General features: G+C 22.0%; 4 protein-coding genes across 4 annotated transcripts; 1 reads left to right on the forward strand and 3 right to left on the reverse strand. All coding sequences in view use genetic code 6, as the record gives it.

Annotated features, from left to right (window-relative positions):
* Positions 1-449: 449 nt before the first annotated feature.
* TTHERM_00697170 (cyclic nucleotide-binding domain protein) lies at positions 450-3,194 on the reverse strand (the record flags this gene model as incomplete). The annotated part of the gene is made up of 4 exons (XM_001025628.2): positions 2,211-3,194; positions 1,858-2,159; positions 1,066-1,772; positions 450-1,016 (listed from the first exon to the last, which is right to left on the reverse strand). Exons 1-4 carry the CDS (start codon positions 3,185-3,187, stop codon positions 450-452), a joined length of 2,553 nt encoding a protein of 850 aa, XP_001025628.2. The 5' UTR covers positions 3,188-3,194.
* Positions 3,195-4,654: 1,460 nt separating this feature from the next.
* TTHERM_00697150 (tetratricopeptide repeat protein) lies at positions 4,655-6,172 on the forward strand (the record flags this gene model as incomplete). Its single annotated transcript, XM_001025626.2, has 1 exon — positions 4,655-6,172. One exon carries the CDS (start codon positions 4,655-4,657, stop codon positions 6,170-6,172), a length of 1,518 nt encoding a protein of 505 aa, XP_001025626.2.
* A 351-nt stretch (positions 6,173-6,523) lies between these two features.
* On the reverse strand, positions 6,524-7,678 carry TTHERM_00697140 (AIG1 family protein; the record flags this gene model as incomplete). The annotated part of the gene is made up of 1 exon (XM_001025625.1): positions 6,524-7,678. One exon carries the CDS (start codon positions 7,676-7,678, stop codon positions 6,524-6,526), a length of 1,155 nt encoding a protein of 384 aa, XP_001025625.1.
* Positions 7,679-8,502: 824 nt separating this feature from the next.
* Positions 8,503-10,713, reverse strand: TTHERM_00697130 (B-box zinc finger protein; the record flags this gene model as incomplete). Its single annotated transcript, XM_001025624.2, has 9 exons — positions 8,503-8,675; positions 8,743-8,955; positions 9,006-9,133; positions 9,192-9,399; positions 9,488-9,890; positions 9,991-10,096; positions 10,204-10,246; positions 10,328-10,565; positions 10,627-10,713. The coding sequence occupies 9 exons, from the start codon at positions 10,711-10,713 to the stop codon at positions 8,503-8,505; spliced, it is 1,599 nt and encodes a 532-aa protein (XP_001025624.2).
* Positions 10,714-10,848: the final 135 nt, after the last annotated feature.

The raw sequence follows: 10,848 nt of genomic DNA on the forward strand, positions 1-10,848 counted from the left end.
ATTATCAAAATAACTATTATTTTAGTAATTGCTTTCTTGATTTAATTAACTAAACAAATAATATAGTTGTTACTTAAAAGCAAATTTTTTCTAATTGCTACATTAAAAATAAATTAAATCGCCTTTTTACCAAAACTAGAATTAAATCATAAATGTGAAAAAGATTTAATTAATTAAAATTAATAAAAAGTGATGAATAACTCTTTTTTTAATTTAATAATTAATCTGAAAATTAAAATAAGTTTTACATACAACTCTACTAAATAAATAATAATAATTATACATTTCATTAAACATTTAAAATAATAATAAAGAGTTATCTTATCATTCATATTTTTAGGTTTTTAATTTAAAAATGTTTAATTTCTTTTGAATATTAAAAAAAGTTTATAAATTATTTTTATGTAATAGAAATACATTTAAATTATTATTTACTTAATCATATATATTCATTTAATTTTTTCTTTTAAATCTGCTTTCACTTTTTTTTATTGCTTTATTTTCTTTATTTTAACTTTAGAGAGTTTATTTAAAATGTATTTTGAATTATTGTAATTAAAATAAAACTCAAAATCTCTTAGTGAGTCAAATAACCACTCGTTATATTCTAATGATTATTATAATGTGTCATTATTTTTTATTGCATTCATAGCTATAGTTTACTAATAAAGCTAACCCTTTTCGAATATCTTTAAAAAGAAATCATTTATTCCTTACCTTCTTTTTTCAAGTGATATCTAATTAGAATAATTTGTTTTAGATTCATTACATTCAGGTATTTTTTTAGCTATGCTTTATCTTCGTGGAAGAAAATTACTTAAGTATGAATTGATTTTGTTAGTTTAAATAGCGTTTTTCTACTCAACTTCTGGACTATTGATTTAAACATTAAGATTACTTATGCAAGCTCCGTTACTACTTTAGCTAATATTAATTTAGTTATTCAAATTTGAACCTTAATTTTCATTTTAAGAATCCACCTTCTAAATTTTTTTTGAATCAAGCATTAAAATTTCCTATAAATAATTGATTTAATTTATTCTATCTTTATCAAAAAAAAGTTACCTCATTTTCACGGCTATCTAATTTTGTAAGTTAAGCACTATATCGAAAGTTATTGTTAATTCTATCAAATAACTATACTGTATTAAGATCAGATTCCATTTTAAAAACCTCACTTTACCTTTTTTAATTGTATTATTTAAAACTAACTATTTCATCTTACTATTCATTTTATGAGCTTTCTGATGAAGAATTTTCTGATTATGATTAATGTGAGAAAAAACTTTCACACTCTAATTAAAACTACAAATTTTTTATTATTCCTTTTTAGTATTTAATAAGAGCTAAAGGGGTTTAATTGTATTGAGATTTTCTTTTAAATTATTTCCTATTCTAATTTTCTTACTCAAAGATTCGTAATTTGGTAAGCATTCCATTTTTATTTAAATTTATATGACTACAATTGTAAATAAGATGTGTACTACTTTCACATAATTAGCATTTCAAACCACCCTCACTATATCTACTATATAAAAGTATTTTATCTTTAATCTCACAAAACTTTTGATACTCAGCATCATTTTTCTTTAAAATATTTAACAAGTCTGATCTATCTAACCTCATAATCTTTGTAAAATCTGTGGATTTAGTTTTTATTTATGAAGCTAATCCAGTTAAAAAACTTAAATGTCCAAATACATCTCCTGAGTTTAGCAAAGTAACTCCAGCTTGTTATTTATTTGGGAAACTAGGATATGAATTAACTTCAACTATATATTAAACAATTAATTTTTCAATTTATTTTAATAATATTTATTATAAAATGATTGAAATTCTATTTATTTATTTATTTACCTTATCCTTCAATTATAATCATCAAAGATTGATTCTAAATATCGTTTTCAAATTATATTATTGAATTTGGGAAGAAATACTCTTCCTTTAAACATAAAGATATTTCATTTAATGTTTATTAGCTAAAATTTTTATATAAAATTGGTATTCTTTCTAGAATCCTCATATTATATTCTTTAAGTAGCTAATCTTTTAATTCGCTTGATATTTTGCATAATACTTCATTGTTTTCAATCTATTACTATTAGAAGTTCTTTTAGTGATAATGAAGTAAGTTCTAATTCACACTGGCTTTTAAATTACTATTTATTATTATAAAAATGATATTTTATTTTAAAGTAAAAAAAGTTTACTTTGATATATTCTTTTGATTCATATATTCATTTATTGTGCGAATGTCTTTATTTTAATTTTCTTGTTTTTTTTCTATCTCAGCTAAAATGAGACCGATTACGCTCAATATATATCCAAAAACAATGCAAGTAAATAGCATAATAAAAGTAGTATAAAAGGTTTATAACACGGTTAAGCTTATGTTAGACCCTGTAATCATTAAAGTTAAAGTCCAATACATAGAAGCAAGATATAGTTTCCACCAAGTTAAATCTTCTCCTATGCTGTCACTAAACCATGTTTTATCTAACCCTAAGTACCTTATTTCAACTAAACCTAATAAATACCAAAAGCAAGCAATCACATGTGCTATTAGAAACAACTTCAGCGTAAGGCTAACAAGTTGCACAAAATAAAATTATTTTACTCTCATATAAAGCTAAAAATAAATGATTCTAATATCAATAATAAAATTATGCACTTTAATGTACTGGATAACTTATAAATAACCAAATAGTGAGCTATCTTGGTAATATAAGAACGATATAGTGAAAGGAATTATATCGCAAAGTAATTTCGTCTTTAAGTAATATTAAAAAATAGAAAATCTATCAGTGATAGTTGAAGACTTTAAATAGATTTTACTGTTTAAATTTGTTATAACTTCTACTATCCAAAAGCATTTAATAAAATTGTTTGTGACCTAAATTAAACTGCTTTGAACTTAAAAGATAATAATCAAAGAAAAGACAAAAAAGTATATGAAATTTATCAATGCTTAAATTGATTTTATTGTTAAACCTTTGAAACTTTAAATGTCAATCAATGGTATATTACAGTAATATTGCCATATATATTTTTGCTTATGGATATTCTTTTAAAACTATGTTCGCTCATTTACTAATTCGTCACTTAAATCATTAATTAGCAGTCTTGTGGTTTTATTGTATGATCTATTTCTCATGATGTTGGTTAACTATTTGTAGAAATTTGACATTCTTATTTTCAATTTAGTGGTTAAAACTAATTTTTTCTTCAATAATTTAAGCGATTCTTTGTTATTCTATTAATTTTTTTTGAACTGAAGAAACACATTACCACTATCTTATAAAAATTATTAGCGAGGTGGCATTTAATTGAAAGAGTATTGCTCAGCATTATCATTTTTTTAACTTTGCTAATCTTAATTCATATATCTACTCTTATTTCTCACTCTTTAAGTAGTAGGGTGATTTTATATAGATTTCTATGAATAGTAGTTGCTATCTACAGAGGATTCTATGACTATTTATTATTCTGTTTTAAAGCCACCTGCTTACTAGTTTTTTGAATCTTATATTTCTCTTTCTGATAATGTGTTAAACTCTATTTTTCTGTCTGATTCATTTAAACAGCATGGAGTTTCATCTTTAAATAGATTTTTGTTTTTTACATCTTGCCAGCTATCTGAGTATAATTTTTTTATAAATAGGCTTTAAAGTTCATGTTAACCTTATAATTAGCCTTCTTCCTTCATTTAAGTATCAACCAATAAGCTATTTTATTATATTATTATTATTATTATTAATTTAATATTTTTGAAATGCTTAATTATATAATGACAATAAGTTTAATCAACCAGTAAATTAATTTTTATAATATTAAAAATAAGCAATTAATAGTCACATAAATTATTAAAATAAATAATTATATAACACAATTAATTAAAAAACTATGTTTCTTGTTTGTATTAAAACAGAGATATAAGTATAATTAAACGATTGCTCTATCTTACTATTTTCCTTTTTATTAAGGAAATGAAGAAATAATGGTTTAAAAATATTATTTTTTGGCATATTTTTAAAATTAAGTAATTCTAAAATAATTTTTATTCTTTATAAATTTACTAAAAACTTGAAATAAATAATAAAAATTACTCAGAAATAAAATAATTTAAAAACTAATTCTAAACCAATTTAAAAATAATTTGAAAAACAGTTTTTTCAAATAACTTCAGCTAGCTTTGTTTTTTTATATTTTAATAAATATATTTTTCATTTTAAACATATTTTATTTTCTTTCTATTTTTTAAATTTTAAATGAGAATTTGAATTGAATTCTAAAAAAGGTATGATAAGAAAGTTTTTATTCCTAATCTTTAAATAATTTTTTAATCAAGGTGGTAGAAATAATAACATGCAAATAATGTACTGAATCGATAGTTAATTAATAATTTTAAAAATTTTTTTAATGTTTTAAAATTTGATAATTTTAACTTTTATAAAATAAGCAGATAAAATATTTTTTAAATCAAGATTAGTATATAAAAGAATTAAGTAATATTTTTTTATAAAAATAATAATAAGTTCTAATTGAAACTTTATTTAAATATTGATCCGAAATTTAGAATTACTTTTTTTATAATTTTTGCACATCTAGCGAGAAATTTAAAGTAAAATAATTCAGTTAGGATAGTAGAAATATAATGAAGTAGTAGTTAAATACAGATAAAAATTTAGTACAAGAAGTAAAAAACCTTTATTATAACTCTAAATTAGATGAATGCATACATTTAGTGGATGAAAGTTCTAATATTTAGTAGATACAAGAGTATTTAATTGCTAATTTGTATAAATCTATTTGTTTTTTTGAGCATGGTTAATATAAAAATGGATTTTAAAGTTTTGAACAGCTGATTATAACATTAAAAGAAGCTAATAAAACTAATTAATATGATGAAATAGAAGTTTTAATTAGAAGCTTCTATTAGTGGTAAATATTTTTTTATAACGCAGATGAAGCTGTCAAGCATAATTTAGAATTCAAAAAGATATTAGATTCCTATCAACAACTTTATTAGCATTAGTAGATATATAACGAAGGAGTGTACTTTTTTGGATTAGGTACATTTGAAATGATTGAGATGTATGATTTAGAAGAATTAAGTCTCGCAACAGACTTATTAATTAAAGCAAAACAACTATTAAATGAATATGAGTAGGATCTTATACCTTTAATTAGTTGGACTTATTACCTAAGTGGAAAAAATAATTAATCTTTAGAGTGCATAAATGAATTATTTGCTATAAATCCTAATTTCCCTCAAATTTTGAATTATATTGCAATATATTGCAATAGGTTATAAAAATTAGATGAAGCAGAAAAATATTATTTGTTGATTGTTGAACAGTCACCTAAAAATACAATTTTCTTAAACAACATTGCATAGTTTTATTACTGTCAAGATAAAAAAGATCTTGCATTATAATATGTGCAAAAATCATATGAAATAGATAAAGAAAACTCATATTCTAGTACACTCTATGGCTAAATTTTAACTGATTTAGGTGATCTTAAAAAGGCATAGGAAATTTTAGTTTAAGGAATTGAATATAATCCTTAATATGCAGATCTTTTTTCGCAGCTAGCAAAAGTAGAATAAAAATTATAAAATGAAGAAGGGTTTTTAAAAAATCTAGAACGTTGTATTTAAATAAATCCTTAAGAAAGCTTTTATTATTTGTAGCTTGGAATAGGTCAATCTACTTGCGGCTTAAATACTTAAGCTTTGACTACTCTCAGTAAATGTTTGGAACTGAAGTAATCAATTAAGCATAAGCATTATACATATTCCTGGTTGGGCTTTACTTATTTGAGTAAATTTGAGATGGATTAGGCACTTTAAAATTTTTTAAAGTGTCTTGATTTAAATTTACCTCCTTAAATCTAAGAGACTGAAATATAAACAGTAAACTATTTGCTGGATTAAAAAGAATTAAGCTTGAATTTTAAGACTTAACAAATCAACTAAATGTAAAATTACTTTTTCGAAAAACTAAGTGTTTTAATAGAAAATATGCAGAAAAGCTATATTTAAGTTTTTTTGAAGAAAAAATTGATAGAGTATAGTTAATTGTTAAGCTTAATTTGCTATAAATAATAACTTTAGGATTAGCTAAATTTCTAGAGCGGTATTTAACATTGGGATTTATTTATTGATTGATAATTAGATTATCCATATTTCTTGTTTTTTCATCTAATACATAACAAGTTATTTTTTTTTAATTATTTAATTTTATTATTTTATAAATTAATTTATTTTTTTATTCATTCAATATAACAATTTTTAATTTATTATTTTTGCTTAATTAAAAAAAAAACTATTTTTAATTTATTGTTTTTGCTTAATTAAAAAAAAACTATTTTTAATAATAAGATGATAAAAATAATATTATTTCAATTTATAAATTGAATTGATTTTAAATAATTTTAATTTAAAGACATTAATTGATATAATTATAAACAAAAATGATAACAAAAATGATTAAAATAAATATCGATAATTAATTAATCTTCAATTTACAGTGCTGTTGCTAAAATCTAAAAAAAACTGGTATTCTTTGCTTATGTAATTTTCGTCTATTTTTTTTGATGCTTATTTTTGTTTTATTAATTCTTCTTTTTGATTTATTTTTTATGTATACTCTTCAATTATTTATACTTCAGGTTTTAAGATATCAAAATAGTTGCTAGCATAAAGAGCAAAAGGAGTTCCTATTAAAAACGCTCCTCTGAATGTATATTTAAATAATACACCTACACCTGCTGCAACAGTCCCTAGAGCAGTTCCATTTAGATATTTTTTCTTCATGTCGAATCTTTTAAGTACCTTGTCCCTCTCTTTCTAAAGGTCAGTCAACTATTTACAATAATCAGTGATCATGGCTTCATAGTCCCTTTACTCAAGTTCACTCATTTTTTCTGACCATGTTTTTACTTGTTAATCATCAATAGATGAATTTTCAAGTACGTCATTAAAAAGTTTATTTTTTATATTTTAAAACTCTTTGATTTATTGATTAGATTTTTCTATTGAGATTTGATAAACAGATGACTAAGAAAAGAGGTTTTTAATATAATTTACATAGTCTTCTTCTTTGTTACTTTGTTCTGACTGACTTTCTGATTCATTTTTTTCAAAATTGAAATTTTAAGAAGGAAATACAAAGTTAACTATAACAGATGAATTCTTGTTGTTTATAGGAATGCAGTAATTCATACTTTTAAATAGCATTTGGTCTTAAGGCTTTGCTCTCAGAGAATATTAAAGCATTAAGATTATATGATCAACATTATTATTTTTAATTATCTAGGTTATTTCATTAATTATTTCCTTGTTACTTCTTTCATGGTCAAATAAACCTGGAGTATCAATAACATTTATTTTTATACTATGATTTTTTTCATTTATAATTTATTTAGAGTGTTGCTGAATCTATTTAGTTTAACTCTTAAAGCTGCTACTTGATTTAAAATAATTATTAGCATCTAAAATGCAATTACAGAGAGTAGATTTACCAACACCAGTTGGACCTAAAACTAATATTGTTTTTACATAAGATTAGTCATTAAACCATTTCTTCCTTTAGTAATCAGCGTAAATAGTAATCACAAAGGCAGGAATTATCTTTTTATATGACTATTTGAAGAAATTAGAAAATTCTAACATAAATCAGTATTTATTAATATCTTGTCAAATAAATATTAAAAGTGTAATTATATGATTTGGATATTTTAACTATTATTTTGCTGGCCAAAGTTTATAATTTTACATAATAAGATAAATTAATTTTTCAGTAATATTCACATAAAAGATTCTTGAATATTAAGCAGGTTTTTAATTTTAAGTGCTAGCTTCTATTTAATCAAATAATTGCTTTGAATTTGATAATATGTAAATAATTAGATTAAATACAATAGTACAAATTATTTATTTGTATTGTCAATATATTTCTATATTAAGCATAAATAATTTAATATACTTAGCCCTGATCTTCAAAATCACAAGCACATTAAACTTATTTGTTGTTATTTTAAAGAATTGTGAATAGTATTTTTTTACTGTTTTAATCTTTAATCTACACGAGGAATCTATTTGAGTTTTTATTAAATTTGACAATAAATAAATAAAATTAAATGATACAAATGATTATTTGTATTATGAATATAATCTTAAAATATGTACTAACACTAATATTTCATGCCACATAATTTATGATTGATATTTTATATAATTCTGAATATTAATTATTTACAATATTCACTGGCTTTAATCTACAGGTACAATAAATATCTTTCTTTGAGTTTTTATTAAATTTGATAAAAATTAAAATAAATAAAATGAAATAATACTAATAATGTGTATTTTGAATGTGATTTTATAATATATACAATTAATATAATATACTAAACACAAATATTTAATATCACAATAAACCTCATAGATATTTATTATATTATTCGAGAGAGATGTATTTTACTTTTTTTAAAATTTCACTAGTTTTAATCTTCTAGAGGAATCTCTTTAAGAGCTTTTAAGAAATACTTTCCACTAATTTTACCTATATTTTAAGGATCAAGCCAATTTATTATTTTTTCTAAATCATCTATTTGCATATTCAAATTGCGAATTAAAACTGCACAGAATTTTACATTAGAGATATATCCTATTTTTATTTTATATATTTTTTCATTAATAAAAACATCCTAAAAATATAAAAAATTTTTAAGTACCTTCTTCATCTGTAACATCTTTAAGCAAATCTTCTACATTAATATTTTTTTACAAAGAAATTCCTTGTGCTTTTTATATTTCTTAAATAGGTATTTAAACTGCTTTATGATGCTTTATTTTATTCAAAATCTCTATATCTAGAGGTTTAGCAAAGAAATGTCTTTTGCTTCCATAAAACTTAACTTTAGGCTGTTTGGATGTAAAACCAATAACTTTTTATTTTAATATAGTTTAAAATTTCATAATTGATTATATTTTTTACTTTAAGGGCTATATAATTTCTTATTTTCTGCACAACTCTTGTTTACTATTTTTTCATCGACAGGAGCTCCACAAAAGAAACAAACAAGCTGGTATTTTTATAGTTACTACTGTAAGTCTTCAGCTAATCTAATTAATATAGTCAGAAATAAGCTTAATATCTATTTTAAATTATTTAAGTTATTACTTTGCCCATTCTTATACTTCTTAGTTTGTTTCTTCTTCTAGTTAAGATGCTCCTTTAAAAGTTTCTAAATTTTACTTTTCTTGAATTAGCTTCCAAATTATTTCATCTTTTTAAGTTATGAGAGCATTATTAGCCTCTATTTAAGATAGATTTTGTCTAACTTGTTACAATTCTCTTGGCATGTCATATGGATACACATTTATTTCCTCTAAATAAAAAAAAAAATTTAAAACAACTTTAAAGTAAATGCTTTTTGGTGTATTTAATAAACCCTATTTAATATAATGTTATTTTACTTTTAAATGGCTTGTTTATCTAGTAGTTAGCATTTTCCCATAAGCTTCTAGACTAGAGAAGGAATGGAACAGGATTAGTAGGGTCTTTAATCAATTCAAAGAAAGTATGACCTATTTCATTAATTTTACTTAATTCCTTTTAAAGGCCTTCAACGTCATGATTTAATATAGAAAGCTTAACTCCCTCAGCATTATTTAATCTTTCTAATATACCTCCATACTCAACTCTTATATCTCTTTCTATAATAGTTGTTATATATTTTATTTCTTCAATTCTATATTCAACTCTATGAAGCTAAGCCCCTAAAAGCAAAGATTTCTCTCTAAGATTATTTTCTATTGAAAATGTAAGCTTACCAGCTCTTCTATTGAAGGCATCATGTAAGTTACAAATTCTATGTAACTTTTAAAATGTTAAAAAGTAAATTAATAATTTTTCAAATAAAATTATTACTCCAAATTTAAAATTTTTAAACTAAATAAAAGCTTTATTAAAATATTACTTGGTTATTATGTGGGCCCTAAATAGTGCATTATTCACAAACTGGTTCTTCATTAGTCTCACAGAAATATTTTAATGGTAATTTATGTCTTATACAGAGTCTTTCTCTATATAAATTTTAAAATTCATGAAATTTAAATGCTAAATTGGTATGTTTGCCTTTAGAAAGAATTTTCAAAAATATAACAGCTAATAAATTCATAATTCAAATTACTCTGGTTGAACAGCTGGAATTTCAACAAGCTATCTCTATTGAACTTTATAAAAATAAAAATATAAATATAATATATTGAACTATTTTATAATTAGTTCAAATCAAATTTTATTTTGCTAATTACTTGCAGGCGACTCTTAATTTTGTAATTCAGCTTTTGATGGAGCCTCATCTATTTTTACTGCTTTTTTATCTCCTTCTTTTTTGGATTTTTTAGTATCCACTGATTTATCTGATTTAGAATCCTTTTTACTCTCTTTTTCTTTTTTATCAACAGATTTATCAGAGGACTTTTTCTTATCCTTTGAGTCCTTTGCATCTTTACTTTTATCTTTTTCTTTGTCCTTTGGCATTTTTAATAACTTTTATTAAGTGAATATATCTTTTTAAGTGTTTTCTTTAAATAAAGGAAAGATTGATTACTAATATTTTAAATTAATATTTACTGTCAAATTTAATATTCTTGTAAAGATAAGCAAATAAATAAAATAAATAAATTATTTATTTCATAAAATCAAAATCAAAAATTTATTCAATCAGCTGGATTGAAAATTAAATAAGATTTCAAAATTGTATGATCTATCCCTAAACTTTATAATCATTCATTAAATATCATTTAAGATTATTTAAATTCAATAAAATTAA

The sequence above is a fragment of the Tetrahymena thermophila genome, assembly GCF_000189635.1.
Source record: "Tetrahymena thermophila SB210 genomic scaffold scf_8254187, whole genome shotgun sequence".
In the NCBI taxonomy this organism is placed as follows: Eukaryota; Ciliophora; class Oligohymenophorea; order Hymenostomatida; family Tetrahymenidae; genus Tetrahymena; species Tetrahymena thermophila.